Here is a 26,215-nt window from a genome sequence, read left to right on the forward strand (position 1 = left end):
TTTGAACCGCTGCTAAGTTATGGTGTTACAGTGTGAAAAAACAGAATAGGACTGATTTTGGATTATCGGGGATGACCATGGATTTTACAGTAAAAAATGATCAATATTGTGATAAACGATTGTTGTTGATTAATTGATTAATTGTTGCCCATCTAAATGTCCCAAAATATTACACATAGCTATATGATTTGGGACAATGGACTTTCATAGATTACTGTGGATTATCTGAAATAATTATGAATTAAATTGATAATCAATTGTTGTTGATTTACCTATTAATTGTAGCACCAGAATATATCGAAGTAGTATATATAGCTATTTGAAATGAGACAACAAATTATCGTTGATTATCAAAAATAATTGGCGATTTATTTTCTCATCAATTATTATTATTTTCGTGGATTATCGTGCATCAAAAATAATAATCAGTTAATTGGATAATTGATTGTTGTTGATTAACCTATTAATCGTTGCACTTCTAATCCAGGAAATCCTGAAATATTATACTTGAGTAGCTCTATCAAATGGCTGAATGCATTATATTGAATTACCATGGATTATCGTGCACTATCAAAATAGTTATCGATTCATTTAATAATCGATTGTTGTCGATTAAGCAATTAATCTTTGCACTTCTAATCTAGAATGACAAAATATTATAAATTGCTATATGAAGAGGGACAAATGGTTTTTCATGGATTATCAAACTAATTATCCAGTCATTTCGTTATCGATTGTTGTTAATTAACTGATTAATCGTTGCACCGCCGTAATACAGAATATACATAAATATTATACATAGCTACAGGAAATGGGAGAAGAGTTGTATCGGCGCGAGATTGTCCAATCTTGGTTAAGTAGCAGTAACAGGCTTTGTGATGGCCGAAATATGCTTCTGCTCGTTTGGGGCCAATTTGCAGACAACAGCAGCTCACAAGTGCAGGTACAGTGGCTCCCAGATATCGGAAGATTTTACAGGGAATTAAGCATGTGTATGGAGAGACTCACGGGTACACGCACCAGGGTTAGATTGAAAGGTCCATCTTGACGCCACCCAAGTCGGTCGTGCCCCCGCCGTGCACTCTGACACGCGAGACGCCTTCAAGACTGTCAGAAGCATTTTCCGCAGCAGCAGAAAAAAAGTAGGGAGCCGCCACTGTCACATATTCGTGTGTGCGCACACACCGGGCAGGCTGTCAGGTAAATGAGATGTGAAAGCTGACAATTTCTGACCATATTTCCTTGATTATTTGGAACAAATGCACAGCAGCCGCTGGAAGGAGATTAAAGTGACATAAAAGTCCCGAGCGGGAGGAGGGAGGGCAGAGAATCCAGGTCACCCCCATTTGTCCCCCCTGCCTGACAGCAGCTATATCGCTAACCAATCCAATAAAAGTCTCCCCCCCTCAACCCCCACCCCTCCTCCTTTTGCTTTAATTAATTTTACAGCTAGCTTGCTTAATTACTTTCAATCAAAATCCTCTTGCCATCACAAAATTAGAAATGGTTCAACTCCATTAGTCTAAATTCTTCATTTACATACACAAAGACTGTCAGCTCTCGCTAAGCAAACGGCCTCCTGCCTGATGAGATTGTTTTTTTTGTGTGTGTGTTTTTTTTTTGCCGTGTTAATTCCTTTTTTTGAGAGGCATCAAATGATTTGATCCCCTTAGCGAGGACAGCGTCCGCCTAATCAGGGTGTCAGGTAAGCCGCCGTACGCGCACGCCGTCCCGCCTAAGCGACGAACGAGTGTCGCAAATTGATTGCGCGCGCTGCTTTGCGTCCAAAGAAAAACGAGTGACCTCCAACAAATACATCCCGCACGTGTAATGAAGAAGCAGAATTATGAAGCAAGGCAATGGCTGCCATCATGTAAATGAAGCTAACTCAAGTTGTTCTGCGGGATTAGCTATTATTTCCCGGCCGCAGATTGCCAGCGCGCAGCGCTCGTAAATCTGCCTCCTTTGCCAGCCCGACCGGCCGCGACTTGGCTCCCGTGTGAAAACGGCGCGAGCGAGTGAGCGAGCGGCGGTCCGCGATGAGATTGTTTGGAAGGGGCGAGGGCCCCCCGACCGCCGCATCACTCCGACTTGGCACACGGGCAACCTCTCCATCACACACACCGGCCCCGGCCCACACATCAGCCACAATTAAGGACATGCAGACAGCGTTGTTGGTGCCATCGTCACAGTCAAAATGCAGCCGCACATTGCGACTTTTGCATACACAGTGCGACCGCTATAATTAGATTGTCAGGATGAGAGCATTAAAGTGGTAAAATGCGAAATACATCCCGGATAAAGCCGCGCTTGCCGATTGCTTCAACTGAACGTGCCTGCGCCGTAAACAACATTCGTTTGATGTCCACTTACAGCCGCCGTTCTTTCGCGGAGGTGGACAAAAGAGAACACCTTGGAAATCAAACAGAGAAGTTATATTGATTATTCGACAACTAATCGATTATCAGATTAGTCGGCAACTATTTTAATAATTAATTGTTTAGAGTCATTGATTAGTTTCAAATTGCCCAAATCCACCTATTCAACAGCAACTACTAATATATATTATTAACATATATATTTTTTTCGATTAATCAATGAATTAGTAAAAAAAAAAGAAAAGTTTACATTTCCATCCTTTTGTCAAAATTACTACACTACTTCAAATCGATAGTGGTTCAAGCTTAAATTAATTAGGATTGTGTGACTGGTTTGGTCTGTAACATGACTAAAATAGGCAAACATGTTGATGTTGATTGTTCTCCAAAAATCTTGCTGCTTTGCGCATGCAAATTTCATTTAGGTTCAGAACAAAAATAATCCGTTTGTTTTCATGGAAGGTTACAGAAATTTGAGATGTATTGTTAAATTCAGAGCATTTGGACAGTTTAAAATTAAAAACAGATATATAAACGATTCATTGATTATCAAAAATAGTTATCTATTAATTTCACAATTGGTTCAATTAACTAAATTATTCTTTGATTTCTGTAGTCCTTCATGAAAGAAGATTGATTATCTTTTATGTTTGAATAGAAATAAGATATTTGGACAATTAAAAATGTAAAAAAAAATCTAAATGATTCATAAGTTATCAAAAATGATTATCGATCAATGTGATAATTAATTGTAGCTGATTAATTGATTAATTTTTGCACCTTTAATCCAAAATATCCTGAAATATCAAAAATAAGTGTTGATTAATTTCATCATTAATTAGTTGTTGATAGTTTAAAGGAAATAAACCATTGGCAAAAATCTGCTTTTGCTTTGCTAAAACCGTTTCAAAAAGATCGCTGAGTACGTCAATCCCTCTTGTGTGATGTTTCTTAAATGTATTTTTTTTTAAATCACTAAGCATACCAAATAAACAATAATAATTGGTAAATAAACAAGAAAAAAATATTTTGTAATACAAAAGGCAAAACAAAATCCTAAAAATTAATTAATTAAATAATTAATTTCAAATTAAATTCGATTTGATTAATGGATGGAATAATCGATAAAGATGTAAAGATTTGTAAAAGAATCGGCGACAAGCGACGTGGCCCTTTCAGTGCGCAATGAGTGCTTTCCTTTGCCCTCTTTAACCAGTCGCCATTAACACTGTTAATTAGCCAAATCCATCATTCTTGGCCTAAATGAAGACTGCCTCTTTAATTCAATTTAATAGGATCATTTCCCTACTCGCGTTCACTTCAGCCCCAGCTGCCCGCCCACTTGTCCCCCGCCCCTCCCCGATGCATCTCCACTGCCTTGGCTGCGACTTCTACGGTCTGACCCCCCCTCCCCCGTCGGCGGGTGAGGAGGGTGATGATGAAGGCTTAATGGCAGCGACGGGCCCACTCGCTGTTGATCTCTCATGTCTTGCCTTGGCTCGGCTGGTGGCGAGCAGCAGTTCTGGGTTCTCGTTCCGCCGCACACACACAGACACGCAGTACCAGCCCTGCTCACCGGGGCTTAGCTAATCTTGTCACATCAGGGCACAAGAGCTGAGTTGAGGCCTTTAGCAAGTCACCCCCCCCAATGCACCCTCGTCATGCACTACCTCGGCGCACCTCCACACTTTCACTTGAGTGGAGCGCATTCACTCACTCACGTTCTTTCTCCCCTCTTGCACATTCGGCAAGGTCACAGGTGGCAAGCGACATCGCACCAGCGGTCAAACAGCTGATGACTCGCCGTGTGTTGCTGCCGTCCTATAAACGAAAATGGGACGACAACACAACTTCAAGTCCAATTTGGCCTTTTCACCTTTTCTTGTTTGTAATCTGACGGATTAGAATCAATATCAGTGGGTTAAATACATTTAGGCCGGTCATTATTGAATAATTTTAGAATCGATGATACTAATTATTCCATTGTTTAATCAATAGTCAGAATTTGATTTTGTATTAAATTATATTAGAAAAATATATTTTTTTTATGTATTTGTTTTTTTTTCAAAATAAAAGCAGAAGTTTGAGAATGTTGTATTTTGATTAAACACAAAATATTGTAATTACTGCGAAGAGGCTGCAATCAGAGCAAATGGACATATTTTGAGTAAAAAAAATGGCTGCAATTGATCAATTGATTATTAAAAAAGATGCCAACGAATTTGATCAACAATTAGCTTTTGAATAATCGATTGATTTTGACTTTTATGAAGGACTACAGAATTTAACAATTTTAAGTTAGACAATTTCCACAAATGATTAATCGTTTATTAAAATAGTTGATTAATTTGTTAACCGGTATGTATTTGATTAACCGATTAGTTTTGACAGCTGTGACTGTGCCCTATATTTGACTTTTTTTTTACATGGATATTTTTCAATCTTAATGTACTTTTCATTTAGTGGGCTTATTAAAATGTACATGATATAATTACAATCAATAATATGCCTAATATAACTTATTTCATCATATTTCAATCAACATCATTATATATATATATAGAGAGAGAGAGAGAGAGAGAGAGAGAGAAAGAGAGAGAGAAAGAGTGTGTAAAGCCATGGCAAAGTGGCCATTGAGGACCTTGTGGCATTATTCACCATGGGAGTAAAATTGTCCCCATTTCAACATAACGACACCCCTTCCCTCCTCCCACCATGACCAAACACACTCCTGTCCATATACATTGGCACGCATACGGCGTTCCCTCCCAAATGTTCCCAGACTTTCATTGTTTAGCCATTTGAGACAGACTCTGATTGAACTGATTTGAACCATGATTGAATTTGGTTTGTGAGCGGGTGATGTCAGCACAATGGGAGGCGAGCCTCTAAATCCACGACATTCACCCCAAATGCCCACATGAGATAATCACTGCTGGCGTCTACGAAAACACTTATTATATTTGCCCATCGCCTGGCTCAAGCTGTTCAAACTCATCAGCGTTATTCCACTTTTTTTTTCTCTGGGAAAGAGAGGAAAAAAATAGCTCGAGAGTGAAAAGTGTCACCCTGTTTAAAGAGACAGTGCGACATTGTTGTGGCAGAGGGCACAGTTTATAAATGGAAAAAGATGGCGCGGACGGTTATCGAGTGTTTATTCAATAGTCATTGTGCTTGCACCCAATACTAATTAAATAAAACACGCACAACATTTCTAATGAACAAGAATCACATCTATTACACATTTATGTTTATTACAATGTAACTAACTACAAGCAAAAAGTCCTACATTGATTACATTGTTCGGGAGGCGTTAAAAAGCAGCAGAGGAGAAAAGCTGACAAATGTGAGCTTTGGTCATGGCCTCATGTCATTTTAAATCCAAGCCCTATTTGCACTGCAGCAGCCCTTGTCAGCTCCGACTAGCATCCAGATATTCCTGTAATGACTTTGTACTAAACAACAGGCGTGCCAACACAGCAAAGCACTCATGCACTCGTATTCAGAGATGAAGCTAACCCCTTACAATGTAGCGCGTTAAACAGCTAATCTAATGCATAACTTCAAAACAAGTGAAGTAAATTAATTAATTTATTTTTTAAAGCAAGTAATCAGTAAAGTAGTTAAGTTACTTTTCAAAGAATGGAATTAGTAAAGTGGCTAAATTACTTTTTAAAGAACGTAAGAAGTAAAGTAACCAGGCTGTTTTTAAAGCAAGTAATCAGTAAAGTACCTGAGTTACTTTTCAAAGAAAGTAATTAGTAAAGTGGCTAAATTACTTTTTAAAGAAAGCAATCAGTAAAGTAATCAAGCTTTTTTTTAAGCAAGTAATCACTAAAGTAACTAAGCTACTTTTTAAACCATATAATTAGCAAAGTAAATAAGCTACTTTTTTAAAGGATGTAATCAGTAAAGCACCTGAGTTACTTTTCAAAGCAAGCACTCAGTAAAGAGTTAGCTAAGTTACTTTTTAAAGTAAGAAATCAGTAACTAAACTATTTTTTTCAATTAAAGCAAATTATCAGTATTTAACTAAGCTACTTTTTAAAGAAAGTAATCAGTAAAGTAACTAAGCTACTGTTTTTAAGCACGCAATCAGTAAATAAGCTACTTTATAAAGCAAGTAATCAGTACCTGAGTTGCTTTTCAAAGAAAATAATTAGTAAAGTGGCTAAAATACTTTTTAAAGCAAGTAATCAGTAAAGTAATTAAGCAACTTTTCAAAGCAACTTTTTAAAGCAAATAATGAGTAAAGTAACTAAACTATTTTTTTATATTAAATCAGTAAGGTAACTAAGCTACTTTTTAAAGAAAGTAATCAGTAAAGGAAGTGAGTTACTTATTAGAGCAAGTAATCAGCAAAGTAACTAAGCTACTGTTTTAAAGCAAGCAATCAGTAAAGAAGCTACATTTTAAAGCGAGTAATCAGTAAGGTAACTAGGTTACTTTTTCAAGGTAACTGGCAACACTACTGATATTTCAACAATCGTGCAAAAAAGTTCACCTTCAAGCAGAGAAAAAGAGATGAAATCGTGAGGTGTAGCGCGAGACGGACTGTTTACGGTGAACAAACAAACAGGTTGAATAGCGCGTTGTGCCGGGGTCGAGCCCATGGAGGCACAGGTGAGGATAAGGAACACGCGAGGTATTCACCTCCCCGCAGGAAGGATATCCTCGCGTATCAGCAGCAGCAGCAGCCATGTTGACCCGCCCTGTTATTAAAGAGGCTAATCTGTTCAACATGTCAATGTTAGCACTTTTAGCCGCGATTAATAAAAGAAGACCCCAGGAGTGCTGCGTGTGCTTTCTCGCCGCCTCTGGTTGTTTCTCTTTGCTCTGTGTTTTTACTACCTTTTGCCGTTTGGTTGTTCAACATTCCTCTTTCCTATTAGCATAAACAGCGTGAATTATTAACTTTGTTGAAAGAACTATAATCAGTCGCGTATTCCAAGCTACTTTTTTTCTTTTCTTTTTACCTTCGTGCCACTGGCAGCGGCTCATTGTAGTTATCATGAAAATAAATGTCCCGTTGTGGTCGATGAATATGGAGCATGTGCAGTTGGTGGCAGACTTTGTGCTGCTTTATTTGGTGTTTTATATACGTGGCCTGATGGCCTTGGCAAAGTGCTCTCGAACAGACTTGCTGTCTAAATGCATGGTGCTATGTCTTAATTTGTAATCTAGTCCAAGCAATTGCCCGCTAGCTAAAAAGGTCACTGAGACAATAGACTACACGGCCTCCCCAAAGCAAGAGCTGTCTTTAGTAGCTTTTGCAGCAAAGATGTAATTAGGACACCTTCATCTGCGGGGGTGAAAGGGCAGCAGCGGCAAGTCTCTCGGAAACACAAGAGACGCTTCGCACGGCGGCTCGCTATTTTTCCGAAAATAAAATGAGTGATTTGACACATTTTGTGAGCACGGAGGAAGGAAGGTGGCTTGTTGGGGGAAAGTGAGTGATGCAAAGCAACACAGGAGAGGCAGAGGGGGAACTTAAAGGACGTGATTTATCTGGGCTTGATTGCGTGTTAATCGAGGTTACGTGAATTAAGTGGAATCTAATTGGAACAGACACTGGCAGTCTGACAGATCGACATGATGCAGATGGATTGAGGGGGGAGAAAAGGGGATGGAGGGAGGGAGGCAGCAAGGAGGACGGCGCCGGCGAGAAAAATGACATTTTGTTATTTTGTACTTAAGATGCCGGACGTTAAAAAAAAAGACAAGGAAAAAAAAGCAGCAGACAGTGGAAACACGTTGGGCTCACCAAGTCGGCGTGCATTTTGATTGGCGGCTGATGAGGAGGACACACACGGTTGACATTGTGAGTGACAAGGCACACGGAATCTGTTGGCCCCTCCCCCTCCAGTTGCCACAAACACTCATTTGGGCTTTATTGGAAATGAGGGGAAAGAAAAAACTCCCAAAGAGGCCAAGTGGCAGCTGCTGGAAAATGTTGCATCTCGCAACTGCTCCAGCCATCCTCTTAGTGACAACTGTTTCCGAGCCCCTCTCCCCAAATCTGAGCTATTTAGCTAGCGGACCTGAATGACCCTTTGAAATGTTACCAGAGGAATACCAGCACCTGTTGCGGGTTGTCAAAAGGCTTCAGAGAGGAGAATTTTGGATTTGGGGGTTAAATATGTTGTTGCGCAAACAGAAGTTGGGTGGATGGAAGCTTTGCCCTGAACTGGTCTTTGCTCTCAAAGCCGAGCCGGACACGTGAGTGACAGGAAGGGCTCAAAATAACCTGGGAGCTGATTGCGGCTTGTCACGGTGCCGTTATCTAAATATGGGGTAAAAATAAGCGTTCTCTAAGAATGGATCACTTCTGTTAAGCGCAGCCACAAAATAGGCAACAGCCCATTGATGCCTGTTAAAATTTGAGCAAGTGTTGCCAAACAACCCCGAAGTGGATCAGCATCAGATTGTTACTGACCTTCATACAAATAGTATGAATATACAAACATATTCATACCTTGGACCAAAGACCACCAATCAACCTTTTTCAAGCTGAGAGCTACTTTTTGGGAACAGATTCATGCGAAGGGCTACCAGTTTAATACACATTTCTGAAATACAAAATGTGTTTTTTAAAAAAAAAGGCTCAAAAGAGGCTTTTTATTTAGCGTATGGATGATTTTATTGGTTTGATTATTTTTTAATTACGTTTATTGATCTTTTCTATATTTGTGTTCACATATATATATATATATATAGTGTGTGTGTGTGTATGTTTTCTATACATTTTTTTAACTTTCATTAAATTTTTGTATTCTACCTTCTTGTTTTTAACTTCATATCAACTTATTTTACTATGCAAGTAAAGATGACAAGACTTGACTTCTGAAATTGGTATATTTTACAGAAAGTACAAAGCACAAAAAAATGCCATCACTTTATTAATTAATTAATTAATTAACTTATGTATTTATTTATCAGATGAATCGGTTATCGGAATTTTATTCTGCCAAATATTGGAAAGAGCATCAGGCAAAGAAAAAAAATCCATATTGGTCAAGTTGTAGTTATTAGCAGTTAATGACATTAATTTATGTGAAGACACTGATCATGTTAATTATTTCTCATAATAATTACAAAACAGCTAATTATCTATATGCAACAATTTGTTTCTATAAATATCTGCCAGTGTTCACATTTTCAAATGATCACTACATCAACATTCCTGGCAAATCGCAATTGTCCCATCGTTGGTGAGCTATTTTTAGAAGAGGCCCACAAGCTACTCAGGTGGGCACCAGGTTGGTGACCCCTACGCCTTGGAAAAATTTGGGGTACATGTCTGGCTTTCATCAGGAAATTGTGATCATTCTCAGGCTAAGAGGATCCTCTACAATTGTCTGATGAAAATGTCGAATGACTAAAATGTTGTGTAAAATGTTCATCAACACATCCATCACAACTACAATAGAAGTTCAACAGCAATGGACACTTCCTTGGTCCAAGCAAAGAATAGAGAATAGAAGAGAGAGCAAACAAGTAGTAGGCATCATTGGGCATGTAGGATTCGACCGCTCAGTAAACTTCCCTCATCAAGTCAAAATGGCCAAATTGTTGGTGACATGATCCCGTCACAGTACGCAGACAGAGGAGAAGATTCGGTCATCCCTTGATTTGATCCACTTTGACTGTTACACTAATGGCATTAATAAGGGCAAAATTACTATTTTCAAACACTCTCTTCTTTTGGAACTGCCGCTCTTGTGCATGCATTTGTGTGTGTACGTGTATGTGTGTGTGTGTGTATATGTGTGTGGGGGGGGGCGGGTCCTCTCCACTTTCCTGTCCTGGTGTACAATGTCCTTGGATTGCATCATTTTGCAGAGTTTAAAAACAACACTTGACTGGAAATGTGACACTGCTATTTTGACTAGAGCATTTTATTTACCCACTGGCCTTTACAAAATATCCAAATATGCTTTGACTCTATCTTCAAATATATGAGAATGTTATTTTGCGTGCTCAGGTTTCCTCTGAATTTGTGCTGAATGTGAATAAATAGTGAGCAGCATATCAGCCGCGCGTCGGCTGGCTCCAACATTGAGAGGAATGACACTCACTGTGATCAAGGACATGAATTGCTCATTGATTTTTAGGGGCCAGCTTAACTATCCATTCCAATTGATTTTTAGCTTTGCTGGGTGTGCGAGTTATGGCACTTTTAATGTATCATCTCTATGTGTACTCATCTCCCACTGCAAGAGGATTTACAATAGTCTGCACAAGAGCATATGTATACTTGAGGGACACGTTTGGCTATATATTCCAAGAGGAAGATGACATAAAAGTCTCATTTCTCTCATAATAGTTCAAAAGAAGAATCATCTTTAACATTCCTTTTTATACTTGAGAAATAATGTACGTATGAACTTGGTAAATGCTCCGTTGGGACTAAACTGCACCATTTTATGTCTTGATTCATTCATTCTTTTCTGTGAATGGGCTGTAATAACTTTCCATGTTAAGCAGCATTCATCAGCCAACGTGCTGTATCTCTCTGACTCTTATTGAGACCAAAGCTTAGAGCAGTGGTTCTTAAACTGGGTTCGAACGAACCCCAGGTTCGGCAGAGGTCAAGGCACACGCCCGAGTCAGATGATTGGCCATCATTGGAGGGGATATGGTGCACTCAGTAGTCGACCTGTGACAGTTGTGATGGTACATCATATTGTTTATTATTGTATTCCCTTCATACTATGTCAAGCAAAGGAAGAAATATGAATATGTGGAATATGAATTCACATGTAGAATATGAATTCACATGTATAATGGAACGTATGGTGTTCCACAAGGTTCAATTCTGGGGCCTCTGCTATTTTCATTGTATCTGCTGCTCCTGGGGTCCATCTTAAGAAAACGCCGTTAGTTGTTTTTAAGTGCTCTATAAATAAATATAATCAAGTGATGGGAGTCAGCATCCTAACTGCATGGTTTGCAACTAGTTATCTAGCAAAACTAAACACTTCCTTAAGATACATGGAGATGGGGAATACCAAAACATAACACTTGAATTCAAGGTGAAGAGAGACGATGAAAAGGCTACTCTTCATGTTCATTTTGTTCACCAGTAAACCCCCCAAAAAATTCAATAAAAAAGGGGTCGGTGAATACGCATAGGAAACTGGTGGGGTTCAGTACTTCCAACAAGGTTAAGAACCAGTGGCTTAGAATTTTATTACATATCCAGTTTTTAGAATAGGATGATATTATCGTGACAGCAGGATTAGCTGTCAAATAAATAATTAATAATCAATGTCAAAGCAATGCGATACAAAAGACAGTCTAAAGTCATCTGTCAGGTAGAAAGGCATTAAAATAGAGGCTCATTCTCCCGCACCCGGCTTAGGTTTCACTCAGCCCGGGATGCATTTCAATTCTCTAGCAAAAGGCTAAGCTCTCACATGATATCATCCTCTCAACGGTGTCACTTTCATGTTTTAAACAACTCCAATTCAATTTTTCTTTGTTCTTTTTTTTTTTTTGCTTGTGTGTCAATGATTTGGGTTGAAGCTCTTGTGAGGTAAATGGGGAACAGAGGCTGCATAAAACACACTTTAAAAAAATAGCTTAATTAATGTTTTACAAGCGCTGCTGTATTCTTAGTGAAAGAGAAAAAAAAGAGCCTATCAAAGCCAGCAGGTTCAGATTACATTCGCTAATTGAAATTCTGAATTTCTAAGGCAACCTCTTTTTTTTCTGGCTCTCTTCTCCCCGTGCACGCAATAAGTGAGCATTTTGTAGTTCACAAATGACGTAAAATTATTGACATAATGTAGGATTTTCCTTTTTTCCCCCCTCTCCTTTTTATTTTCATGTTCTGTTGGTGGGTTCATGAGACAGCTTAATAAAGCAATAAATGCTTTGGTAAGGCCGTTTGTGTGTGTATGTGCATGTGTGTAAGTTTGTGTGCATATGTTTGTACATGCAGTTATCTTGTGTTTTACATCGACCTCAAAGAAAGCTGGTTCTACTGAAGCTGCCTTTATTTAAGAATGAAACACAAAGCGAGTAAATCAGAGGTTCTTAACCTGGGTTCAATCAAACCCCAGGGGTTCAGTGATTCAGTCCCAGGGGATCAGCGAAGGACAAGACACACACCTGACTGAAATGATTCATGATGATACGCCCCACTTAGCCATCATTTGCGACAGGTGATCACATTACATTGCTTGGCACTATCTGGGGATTCTGTGCTAGGAATTTACCTATTTAATAATAATTTAACCCTACCCAACCCTAACCCTAATGTACAGGGAATTTGGTGCGCTCAGTAGTCAACTGTTGTGATGGTACATCATGCACGTTCTTTAATGTAATTAATTCCTTCATGATAACTATGTTAAAAAAAAAAAAAGAAAAAAAAGAAAGTGGTCGGACAAATACGTGCAATAGAATTCAAATGTATAACGAAACGTATGGTGTTCCACAGGGTTCAATTACGGGGCTGCTGCTGTTTTCATTGAACCTGCTGCCCCTTGTGTTCCATCCTAAGAAAACACTGGTGGTTGCTTTGAAGTGCTCTATAAATACATAGAATAATAAAGCCCAAGAGAGGATGGTCAGAACAAAATGACATTTGCGACAGAAGAACTAATGATTGATAAGAAGTTGAAGATTGGATGAACCATGGCAATAAATATCTGATTATAGTTTGGAAGCGGTGACTGCACTAGGCAGAGGGATTACCACGTTTTCAAAAATGTCATCCTTGCTAACCTTTGTTCCGAGTTAATGATTGCTTCAATTTTATATTTATCCAAACTCCCTGCTTTCAATAGGGCATTATTTTATTGGCTTGTTTTGCAAGCATTACAACTTTGCATTCCCCCCTCCCAAACTCCAAGGTCAGTTCCTAGTGTGCCACGAGGAGTATTTGCACATGGGGCTTTTCAGGTCAGTTCTATTGTATTTACATCAAATAATTTTTGATAAGGGATGTAAAAGACCTATAAACCATGCATCATAAACGGCAGGGGTGTAGATGAAATATGGACGAAAGATCAATGGTTGATTCTTTTCTTATCGCTTGATATTTAGAGTCAACTCTCTTCATTCCCTCCCACTCGTCCGCGCGCCCGCTCAACGCAAGCTCCGTCTCACTGAGCAGACGAGAAGCTTGTTAGATTTAGTTCAATGGCCTCCCAGTGCGGCCGGCAAGCAAGCTCTTGTTTCATAGAAAAGTACCTCCCCTGTTATCTCCCTAGCACTATAATCACTTAACAAAGACTTGGGCATTTGCACAAATTAAAACATCAATAATGCATAAGTGCTTTTCAGTTTTGAGCTATAGTGTCCCGGTATTGGGATGAAATACCCCCTCTGACAGTGGAGAAAAAAAAAGATGTCTCCCTATCACCTATCCAAGGAAGGGCCATGACTCTCCCCTGAGAAAATGACTTCCTGATTTTTAAGGCCAAATGTGGGATAAATGATTGGAATTGGTAAAAGGATAAATTGTCATGGGCTGAGAGCCATGTGGCTTTTTTCCTAAGCAAGATGGCACTAAGTGCTGGTGGTGCATCAGTGCAAACAGGCAACACCCTTAAGTGGCACACACGTTGGCATCCCTCCATGAACAACACCACAGCCACATCCCGGACTTTAACAAGTTTGATTAGTTATGTGGCTTCATCTCTCGAATTCACCCGGAAAATTATCAGCATATGTTAACGTGTGGCTACACTGTTTCTCAGAAAGGTTTGAACCTGCATTCTCTCTGGCGCCAGTGCATTTTTGACAAATTTTGAAAATGATGTCCTCTTTATCACAAGCAGATGTGCTTTCAATGTCTCCTCTCAGGCACCTGTGCACGGCCCTGGTCCAATCCAACATGTATAGTGTTTAACTCATTTACTAGAACATTAGACATAAACAGAGCACCCTGAAGCATCAGGAAGTGCTTTAACGCTTATACTTTCATTTTTAGTAAGCTCTTGCCCTGGTACCATTTTGAAAATATATTCTTACTGAATTTACAGTTTGTAGACCCAAGTTTTAGCCTACTCACTTTGGTGTTGGGTCACTGAAAACAGGATTGCAGGTAAATAAATAGAATTTGACATCTTCAGCAATAATTAATAACATGATATATATATATATTTTTTTTTTTTTACCACAGCACTATTATTATTATTATTTTTATTTTTAATTTTTTTTTTGGGGGGGGGGACTTATGAGAATTTATGAACAATGATGAAAATTACATTTTAATGTTCAAAAGACTGAACAAGAACTTCTTTATGACAGTGAAAGAACAAAATGTGTAGAAGATTAACAATTGTGTGATTATGTAAAATGTCAGCATGCTACACTATTATGATGAGTAGTGATGTTCGATATCACTTTTTTTCAGACCCACACCAGTAATTGAACATTCACTCTTTGAGAACTAATAGATAATGAGTACCGATACCACTGGTACTTTTTATATATAAGACTTTTCTTTCTGATGAAGATGATGACACACCAATGTACCAAACCGCACCAGTATAGTGCCAACTACTGCCAGGAAAGACTTTCTCGATGTCAGATTGTTTTTTGATTTTTTTTTTGCAATGAGTATCAGTGGCTAGTATCAGCAGCCTCCACAAATAGAAAATAAAATATAAAAATATTTATATTAAAAAAAAGAGGCCGGTATCAGCTGCCCATCGCTAATTATGAGTTTGCGTCACATTGTAACTGTTTACCCTGTCACATTATCAACATCCCTCTTACACAGAAAGTGGCAGGATAAGCGTTTACATCTCTATACTATACTGATTGGTGTCAACGTGTTTTGACTGAGAACATTAGACTTGGTGCATGATGGAAATGCATAAGGTTAACAAAGGAAACAAACCTTGCGATCGTTTGCCACCATGATAGTGTTTGCGTTATCATTTTTGTGGGCGGGAGAAGAACATTTCTCATTATGGCGGTGCCTATCGGATAGGGGTTTTTTTTGTGCCGACTACGAGTTGGGTCGGGTACTTGTAAATCCATGACCGGCACCGCACCAACACCCGCAGAGGACGAGCCACCCTATACAGATGGCCTCAAGGACAATTAGCAGTAATGATTGGTTGCCACATAAATGAGGAGATTTCTATTTGCCACCGCACTTGCTGATGATCGCACACCAAATGCCGCTGACAACAACATGATTTAAATAAGCACGCACGCGTGCGGGCAGCAAAAAGTGCCGTTTGCAAAGAATGAAGGTGGAACTTTCAATCATAAACATACACCAGACTATCACAAAGAATAAAGTGTTGAGACAAATTGCGCGGCCATCTAAAATATTATCTCTTCAATCAACCCCCTTCCCTCCAAGATATCTTCACCCCCCAGCCCCCCTCTTGAATGAGTCTGGCAAACAATCCCCTTGTTAGCAAACTGTTAAGACAGCCGCTTGGTACACAAATTGCGCTCGACCAAGCGAATTTGTTTTGCAAGGGTGACCTGTTTAATCATCTCATTTTCTTTGGCGGACATTTATTCATCTGGTTTCCACGGTTACAGGGAACATTAAGGGGCTACAGTAATAAGGCTGGAGAGTCAAACAGGTAATAAAAAAATTAACGCCATTTTCCAGCAGCCGAGGACAGTGGGTGAAATGAATCAAGGGAGAGGGGAGCGGAGCAGCGAGGGGAGCTGGGGCGTCGGGGTGGCGGTGGTGGTGGTGGGGGGGGGGGTTTCCAATATTGTCCAAACAATAAGCCTAAGCGGTTATTTTACTCTGTAGATCAGGTGGTGTTGTTATGGACATGACACTTTGAGCGCAGAGCAGCAGAGATAAAGCTTTTAAAGTGGCTGTCCTCCTTTTTTTTTATTGTCATTTAGCGATTGCATATCAGAACAATTAAAAGTTAGCCCGAGATATGTATTAACTTTGCTCTTTTTTATTTCTCCTGCGCTTCAGAAGGGAGATCATTTGCGGCCGTGGAAAGGCGGCGTGCCAATATCATACATGACATTTAGAAAGCCCCGCTGAGAAATGTTTGGTCCTCGAGGGGTGAATCATGTTGTCTAATATTGTCTGCTGAACAACTGCGGGAGAAAAACAAAAATAGACATGAGAATATCAAGTTTATGCCTCTCAAACTAGTACAAACTGTGACCTACGCACCAATCCAAAGAGTCGCCACTTCTTGCCAAATATAGAAAATGCCGGCACAATGGGGGGGAACAGGTGCTGAAGGCCTCCAGAAAGTGACGGAGCTGCTGAATGCCAAATAAGGCAGTGGGAAACTTCGCACCCAGGCGCAAAACAGGCAACTGAAATGTGATTTTTCTGATAACCGTCACCACTTCCAAACGGTCTCCTGCGCAATCGCTCTCCCGGCTTGAGACAACAATTCACCACTGTTTTTCTCTTAAATAAAACACGAACAAGAGAAAACAAGCAAGACATTTTATGCATTACTCATTTCTCCACTCCTTCCAAAAGTATTTTTGATTGACAACAGGTCTTTGGCACTCCTAAAATATGCACAAATGTTCTCAACCTAACCCTTAATCATTTAAATGGTCTGGTTTAACCAGTATTTGGGCATTTTACAGCTCTGCCAACACCTGTCCTCAACCCGCCAGGAAAAACAAACCAAATTTGAAGTCTTTGTGTCGCGTCTTCGTTCTTACGGGGGTGGCTCTGCCCGTGTGACTGAGGTCAGAGAGGGAAGCGCGACTGCACGGAGACAATGAGTCTCAGGAGAAGGGAGGGCGACCCAATCATACACACACACACACACTGACGCAGGATACACACTTGAACACATACTCGCATGACACAAGGAGCGCTTGCCCCGCCGCAAAATGAACTCCCTGAGTACATGCGCCGGGTAAAATCCCCACAAGGCGACACAAAACGGACAGCAGATAGGGAGGGGGGAAAAAAGCTTAGCTGCGTGGCCACGGGACTGCCAACTGTTCTTCTAACAGCCTCTTAACAGGTGTAGGCTCCAGAACCATGTAATCCTATCAAGTTACTGACTAAAAAAAGGAAAGAAATACAGCAAACTCGGCCTGCTCGGCTCTGTCTCTCTGTCTCTTTTTCTCTCTTTCCGTTGGCACAGACAAAAATGAGCAGCTGGCCTTCAGATATAACACGCACAGAGAGGAAGAATCATTGCTGACCTTAATGTCACCACCAAGCAAAAGCAAGAGGTGGATGCTGAAGTGGAGGGTGAGTGTGAGCAGTGTTTAGACATTCATGTTTGCAGTCAATTACGGATGAGGACAGGGCTACTGGCTCCGTAACTCGGCAGAACAAATATTTCCTCACTCCCAGCGCAAGGGAGGGAAGGGGGGAAAGATTCTCTGTTCCGTACATTTTCATCAAGACACACAAAGTGAAACACACACAATTATAGGACAAGGAATTAGTAACAAAAAAAAAATTCGAATACAGGGCCACACATGGTTTGGTTGCACAGATAAGAGGGTCATGAGATGGTCACCAATCAGCGCCCTCGCCAAACTCCACATCAAAGTTGCCACCCGTTGTCACATTCCACTGCAGCCAACGTACGCGCGGGCCGCCCGGTTTGCACCTAAAGACCCGCTGCCACATTTAAAAGGATTAGTCACCACATTTTGCGCCGGCTTAATCTCTCTTTCAGTCCGCCTAATAAGTGCGCCTCGATAAGCGAAGCATGCAAATTCATTCATAGCCAGTGGAGACCGCGCTTTCAGACAAACACGCCAAAGTCTTCCACTCTGCTAATTACCTCTTCATTTCCCATTTTGCCCTCTTATACGGCATATCAATGATTTGAGATTATTTCTCTCTCCTTTTCTCCCTGTGAAATTTTAATGTTGTATGTAGAATTAAGAGAAGGATACAAGTTGAAGCTTCTTTAATATTTTATTTTTGTATCATTTTATTTTAGGCTTTAATTTGCTCTGCCAGATAAAAAACTATATTCCAACATATATGTGCAAAAAAAAGTGGATTTTATTTTCTATCCAAAAAGACCCAAGGTGCAACCTTTTTATAATTCCATAATAATTTCTGCTCAGAGTATTAATTAGGCCATTACTCCATATTGGTGACGGGGAGCTTTGAGGTTTTAATTAGGTGCCGGCCACTGCATGAGTGCACAGCCGTGAAGAAAGGGGGTGTTGATGCCACTTGCCTTACTCGTGGCCCATATCAAGTAGCCGCCAGCACTTTGACTACTGCGGGAAGATGCGGGACAGCCCACGTGCATCTGGACTTGATACCACCGTTTGATCTCACTTGTTTGCTTCAAAAATTTAAAAAAGGCCAGTTGATGACTGGGCACATGCTCAATCGGGACTCTGCTGTCCCTCTCTCTGCATATACCCCGAGCACACACACAGACACGCGCACATACACACACACATGCAGTACCCTCCCCTTGTCTCCTGTCCCCTCTCTTCTCCCTCTGCACAAACCAAGCAAAACACACACACACATGAAAAACATCAATCAAGCAGTGCGAGCGGACCATAAAACTCCACAAATATATAAGCGGTATTTAAACACTGCAATTTACAATAATTTTCAACCAACACTTATTTTGAAAAAAAATATTTAAACAACATCATGAAATGAGTGGCAAAAAAACTTTTTTAAATAAAAAATGAAATCCTGAACTGGAAAATATTTGGGAGTTTTTTTTAGGGTGTGTTAAGAGTCGAGCTTGCTATTGCCTCATATAATCAAATGTATCTCTATGCTTCTGTTTTGACAAGGGGAAAAAAATAATTTTAAAAATGTATATTTTTTATTTTAATTAGTTGACAGAGGATGAGGAGAACTCCATCAGGCTCCTCATTTATGAAATCCCCAGGAGAAATTGTTGTGAAAGACCTTTAAGAGAAAGACTCACTTTTTTTTTTCTAAACGCCTGCCTGTTAAATTTATTTCAAAACTCTGTTAATCTGCTGTACACAACATTCTTATTAGCATAACCCAGCCCCCCAATAAAAATTCTGGCTAGTTTAATTAAAAAATGTAAATTTACTGTCATCCGAGGAGCAGGAGAAATAGGAGCGCAACAGCATATTTTATTGCTTGGACATCAAAATGATTCAGGTTATGACTAAATTGTGATCTAAGGTTATTGAGGCCCTTCAGACCACGACATGTTGTCCTCCCTCATTTCATCCTGCTTTTGTGGAAGGCCATAAAAGATGGAGGGTGCCACAAAGGGTTAATGAGACAACTCTGTCAGGGTGAAAGCAATCAACATTATGACTCATAAGTGGGGAGAAAAACATCTTCCCAGCTGGCGAAAAGTTTGAAATTAGGGTGTGTCGCGATAGGAGCCTCACTGCACTGTTATTCTCGCCTAAAAGTGAACAGGCGACAGTGACCACACATGACAGGCGAGCCCGCAAGCCTGACTCGCATGAGTTTGTGGACAACATCTACTTAAACGGAACGTGAACTGTCCTCCTTAGAAGCGCTTTAATTTCTCCATCATGATGAGCTCAAGTGCCAATAAGATGGACTCTGAATGACAAGAAAACAAAAAAACTGCTAACAGAGGGAGTTCATAAGTGTCATACAAACATATTAAAAATAACAGCCTCCAGCAAAAGCCGACGAGAGTAAATTACAGTTTAGGAAAAAATGTACGAAACATAATAATTCTGCATCTTCATATATTTGTAAAACAATATATTATTTATTACTGAGCTACAGCACAGCAAATATGCTTATTACTTGTATACATAACTGTACACAACTATTTTATAATGTATAAACAATTATGTATTAATATTTTTTTAAATAGAAAATATAACATGGAAATTTTGTAAAGCGTGATACATTGTGTAGTTATACTAAATAAATTGTACAGCAACTACTCACACACGCACACACACACAGTGCACGTCAACAGAAAACACACCCGTATAAACATTAGACGCGTTCACGCAGACACACAAAAAACAAAAAGAACTAAATGTTACTTTGCTATAGCAATTATCAAAATAAAAGCAAACCCTTTCCTTAAGAAGAAAATACAATGACACCCAGACGCTGTAATTGAGCTCGTCCCCACAAGTACCAAGTAGAGAAATAAGCAGCATTTTTGCCACCATACCATTCACTGCGTATACAGTATTTTCATCTCAACTTCCTTCTTCAGTGTTGATACTGCACAACACATATTATTCTCACACACTATTCAGAATTACCTGAAAAGGTGCAAAGAGTGACTGCCCTGCACCATTTACATGTGTGACAACAAAACAGTTTGTTTGCTTTGTCCCCTTGGCAACAAATCCTTAGGCCATTCATTCTATCCTAATGGCATTGTCAGTCCCTCTGTGGAGAAAACCAACACCTGTATTTGTACAGTCAAAATATGCTGGCCTGCTAACAAAAAGATGAGAATTTGTTTGAAAACAAGAAAGAAAGTGTCAGGCAAGAGAAAATGAAACTGGTCTCGTGAACTTTCTTCACATGTGTACTTTATGGTGTCAACACTGAGTGGAACGGGAGGCGATTGTATTTGATATTGCAGTCACCTTTGGGCACTCTGAAAAGTGCTATAAATAAGGGTGTTGCAACACTTAGGTATACTGTATACAGTATGCCGTCCTCTCTGGCACATAGCTTAATCATGAACAACTTCCCCCCTGAGTGTGTGTGTGCATGTGCGTGTGTAGGTGTGTGTGTGTGTGTGTGTGTGTGTGTGTGAGGGAGTGAGATAAAGGCACACCTTTAACTGTCTGCATACAAAAAAAAAAATACCTGGGAAACGAGTGGGAAAAGAAGAGGAGTACTCACCATATTCAGGGAAGTCGAAGTTAAATCCTCTCAGACATGTAACTTTCATAATACTACTCAACTCTGGTGGAAAGTCATTCAAACGTTGCTCGGTGGAGGGGCAGATCAAGCGGAAAAGTGACTACAACAAAAAAGGGGCTTCCTTCAATCATGCACTAAACTCCTTGACATGTAATCTGTCAATAGTTTGTTGCTGCGATAATGCCGGCTGCCACAAGCAGATTTGATTGGCAGCTTTGGCTCTGGCCCCTCCTTCCCGTGGCTTGGGGGGAGGTAGGTGAGAGAATATGGAGCCTCCCCCTTCCCTCCTCTCTCTCTCTCTCTCTCTTTCTCTCTCTGGTGCGCCTGCCTCTCTCTCGCCCTCTGCTTTGCTTCCATGCACACACGCACAGACCAAGCTGCTGGTGATGTCGTCTCAATAGGCTGATAGGAAATTATGGCAGAGGAGCCCCTGCACTCTTTTTTTTTTTTTTTTTTTTTAACTCCCTCCCTCAGTGGGCTGGCCTTTTCCATCTTTGTGCTCTTCTAGCCTTTCAACTCTCTCGGGGAGGAGCCTGTGCTGCCTCCATTCAAATTAGCGGAGCTCTTTTTTTCTTCGTTTAGGGAGAAACAAGTATTTTATGCATATTCACAGTTTTCATTAAAAAACAGGTAATGCAGTATAGTTTCAAAATCAAATGTTACTTATTGCTAAAAGACTAAATGGATGTGAAACAAAAATAATTTCGTATTTGTAACAGCAACAAAACTTTGATAATGTAACCTTAATTAACCATTGTGATAATTGTCATTTGGTGTAGAGCAATAAAGTGCAATATAAATGTGACACATTATTATTATTATTATTATTATTATTATTGTTGTATATGAAACAATCATATTTATCTTAGCACATCCGCCTCACAGTGCAAAGGTCGTGATTTTGAATCTGCGGTCCGGCCTTCAATTATTGGAGTTTGCCTGTTCTCTCTGTGCCTGTGTAGGTTTTTTCCAGATACTCCAGCTTCCTCACACATTAAAAAAAGAATGCATGGTAGGTTAATTGAACACTCTAATTGTGTCTTGGGTGTGTATGTGAGTGTGAATAGTTGTTTGTGTATTTGTGCCATGCGATTGGCTGCAACCAGTTCAGGGTGTACCCGGTCTCTACCTGATGACAGCTGGGATGGGCTCCAACGCATGTCCTAATGAGACTGAGGAGATAAGTTAGGGGGAAAAAAATCAAAATCAAAGTGTTTTCTTTAAAAAGACACCCCAAATAGTTCAAGAAGAGCTTTAAATTTACCTTTTGTACCGTTTTTAGGCGTTTCAGGTAAAAATGACAGGAATGATATTAAGGTTGCAGATGATTGCCAGACAGTTTTAATGGTTGCAAACAGTTTTTCTTATCTTCACTATTCTGAGTAGCGACATATCAACGTCACCCTCCCAATGGCCAAAGTCATTTTTTTCTATTTTCTTTTTTTTTCAGAAACCAAGAAAAACTGAAACAAATACTGATTATATTATATGTATTAACATTTTCATTTAATGGGTTGAACTGAATAATCTGTTTAAGTATCTTTTACTATATATCTTGTAGTAAAATCTAGCCAGTTTTAGCAGAGGTGGCCACCACCCCACAAATTTTTGTCAAAATATGTTTTTGATCGTTATTCTAAGAGGGTGACATTACTATAGTTAGTATGACTTTTGACTTTTTATCCAAATCAATCAACGGCTTGGCTTTGTTAGCTGAAATGACCACTTTCAATTTGCATTTTGTATTTACAGTACACTTACAGCTAGATCCCCTAGACCACAAGAGCAAAGGGATCAAACAAACAATTTAATTTAATTTAATAAGCCCCATCTACTTCTTCGCTCCCCCACAAACAAAAGAAAAATGCAAAATGCTTGACATAAAATCATTTCATATTTTAACTACACACTAGTTATGTGCACCCCTTATTAGTAATTTAAGAGGTACGTAACATCCAAAAATGCTTGTTATAAAGGTGAGGTGTGTCTTAAAATCAAGAGTCGATGAAAGGATAGAAAAAAGGGGAAAAAATGTTTATGGCTTTTTAGCTTAGAGCAAATCAGTTTCATCTCTCACACAAATATAGTTCCCACGTCATATAATACTCACTTTCTCTCCGTGCCTCCCTCTGATAAGCTATCAGTTTTTGTTGTAATTTCAGGTGAAATGATAAAGGGTGGCTGTTACCAGGTGACAATGAATACTTTATAAGTCAAACCTCGTATTTGCCTGGCAGTTTTTTCCGCAGTGGCATGCAAAGTGCCTCGAGACCATTTGGACATATTACCCCCTGTACTGTCAACATCACTTGATGTAAAGAATGCAGAGTTTACAAAAGGGCACAACATTGGATGAAGCTGCGTCCTAACTAGCATTTATTGGAGAGAGAAAAGAGGAAATGAACAAGTTTATGGCTGTGAACCAGCATGCAATGATACACCATGCTGGCTTGAGTGTTGTCAGCAAGAAAAAAAAAATGTACATAAAACAGGTTTTGGTTCATTTCTAAATTGTGATGACTCGTCTGAGAACATAAAGGGAAAACAGTCTCTCCTAGAGGAAAAATTATAGTGCTTACCTTCTTAATTACTGTTATAAACTTGATCGGCTTTGATCCAACATATGGATTTCAACGTATGCGTTACCTCTCAAAAACATATCAGCATCCTCAATTTTATCAAGACTATTTACTGTAATTGTTAAATACGGAATGTTTCACGAAAGTGATGCTTTTACTTAGATTTGGCACCACAATGACTTCTGCGATCTCCGGTGAATCTTTGAGTTGATTGACTTGGTCATAAAGCCTAACCTTGCGCTGCAAGGTGAACACAGGATTTGTGAGTTCACAAACCGCCGAGAAGGTAGGTAGGCAGGTAGGTATAGGTAGGTGGGTGGTTGGTTGGTTGGTTGGTTGGTTAAATGGATGGATGGATGGGTGGATGGATGCACTTCAACACTGCCTGAGTCATTCAAGTATTATTTTAATTCTACTTATTTCACAGTAACTTTCATGGTGATATTTTTCACTGAGCATGATCGCCCTTTCAGGGAAAGTGTTGGACAAAACAACATCTTCGTTGAAGATAACAAAAGGTGACGCAGACATCAGCTCACAACAATGGAATCTACAAACCAGGTGCACTGATGGCTCATGTGATATGACGTCACGTATAATGAAATTCATTCAATTTAAGTAAAAATTCAAATTGTACAACTTTTTTTAGAGGTTAAAATCCAAGATAACACTATATTTTAACTATTTTAACTAAGTATTTTTCAAATTTATTAATAGCATATTGTTATTTTTGCTTCTGATGAGGTCATCTATGGTGATGCTTATCTGAGGACTGATGCTTATTCAAGAGTTTTAGTATTTAAGTGAAACCAAGCCCAAAACCGATGCTTTGGCAAGTTCAGAAATTATCCCAGTAAAGTTAGTTCTGTATGATGTGGACAATCATATTGTACACAAAGAAGATTGTGGTCTTGTCTTCAAATCTAAACACATTATTGTAAATCCATTTGTTAGCTTGTGAGGCTTTATTGTTTTTGAAATACCTTAAAAAAAAATCCACAACAGAATCTTTACTCGTAGCATTTTGTGTCATGTTGCTAAACAGATAATTATCTTAATTTGTCCGTCTGGTGCCATTTAAACATTTGATACAAATCACACACAAAATAGGCTAACTATCATATCACATATCAACATGACCATAGACATACAGTACAGTACAGGCCAAAAGTTTAGACACACCTCATTCAATGTGTCAATTGTTTTATTCTCCTGACTATTTACATTGAAGATTCTCACTGAAGGCAACAAAGATAAGAACGAACACGTGGAGTTATGTACTTTACATAACTGAAAACATGTTTAGATTCTAGTTTCTTCAAAATATTTTAATTTGCTCTGATTACTGCTTTGCACACTTTTGGCATTCTCACCTCTGGGAACTCCTTCAATACTCTTGGAAAGCCATTTCAGGTGACTATTTTTGAAGCTCACCGAGGAAATACCAAACGTGTACAAAAAAAAACCCATGAGAGCAAAGAGGGACTAATTTGAAGAAACTAGAATATAAAGCATGTTTTCAATTATTCCACCATTTTTTTTAAGTACATAGCTCCACACGTGTTCATTCATGGTTTTGATGCCTTTAGTGAGAATCTGCAATGTAAATATTCATGAAAATAAAGAAAATGCGTTGCATGATAAGGTGTTTCCAAACGTTTGGCCTGTACTGTATTTTAAAGGACATTTTGTGGATTTACATTGGAAAAAGTAATTCTGATGAGTTAAGCAAAGTAACCTTTTCATGCTTTTCTCCAAAAAGTTGTGTGGTAGTTGTAAGTGTCTTTTTCGATTGAATTCAATTAGACTAAGCATTTTTTCTTACATAACCTGAAAAAACAAAGATATGAATAAAGTCATCCATCCATTCATCTATTTTCTATACTACAGTCAGCAGTAACTGAAGTTTATCTTAGCTGGTTTCAGGATGATCTAAATCAGGCCTTGATCATATGAGGATAGAAATCTGATATTAAATGAATCTACTAATGTGGCTGCATTGCTCGTCAATGTAAGCCAGATGTCATCAAATACACTGATAGACAACATAAACACACACACACGCACACACTCGCATTTATCTAAAACAACATACCATGTCAAAACAAAAGCTTGGAGGGCCAATAAATAGAGAAAAGAAAGGCAGCCAGTGTAGTAATGGCCACGTTCCCCAGGGTACAGTCAGTCCAGACCAAAGTGAACGCTATGTCATCACATTTGTTTTGTTTGTTTCATTGTTGTTGTTGTTGTTCAATGTTGTCACTTCTGTCTCTGTTCCCATGTGTGGCGCTTTTACTGCTTTTTGGAAATGTGCAAATACGTGGCATACTAAATACTAAATATGTTCGCACATTATCAGGTATGAGTCATATGGGTTGAAAATAACTTACAACACCAAAAAATGGACATACTGTAGGCCCTAAATTGGGAATGAAGATTTGTTGTTTAAATCCGGCCAAGAAACAATCTAA

At 39.3% G+C, this 26,215-nt stretch overlaps 1 protein-coding gene across 5 annotated transcripts in view; it reads right to left on the reverse strand.

The window, feature by feature from the left end:
• Positions 1 to 26,215, reverse strand: part of casz1 (castor zinc finger 1) — a 207,482-nt gene that overhangs the window by 72,674 nt on the left and 108,593 nt on the right. For 2 of the 5 annotated variants that reach the window (XM_077542742.1, XM_077542754.1), the window contains exon 1: positions 21,145 to 21,513. The exons of 1 other annotated variant lie outside the window; for it this stretch is intronic. In XM_077542742.1, coding sequence (XP_077398868.1) covers positions 21,145 to 21,193 — 49 coding nt within the window. In that variant the 5' untranslated portion in view covers positions 21,194 to 21,513. Of the gene's footprint in view, positions 1 to 21,144; positions 21,515 to 26,215 lie in introns of those variants that run through there. 2 more of the 5 variants (XM_077542737.1, XM_077542762.1) reach the window with 2 other exon arrangements.

Source organism: Vanacampus margaritifer, chromosome 1, assembly GCF_051991255.1.
Source record: "Vanacampus margaritifer isolate UIUO_Vmar chromosome 1, RoL_Vmar_1.0, whole genome shotgun sequence".
Lineage (NCBI taxonomy): Eukaryota > Metazoa > Chordata > Actinopteri > Syngnathiformes > Syngnathidae > Vanacampus > Vanacampus margaritifer.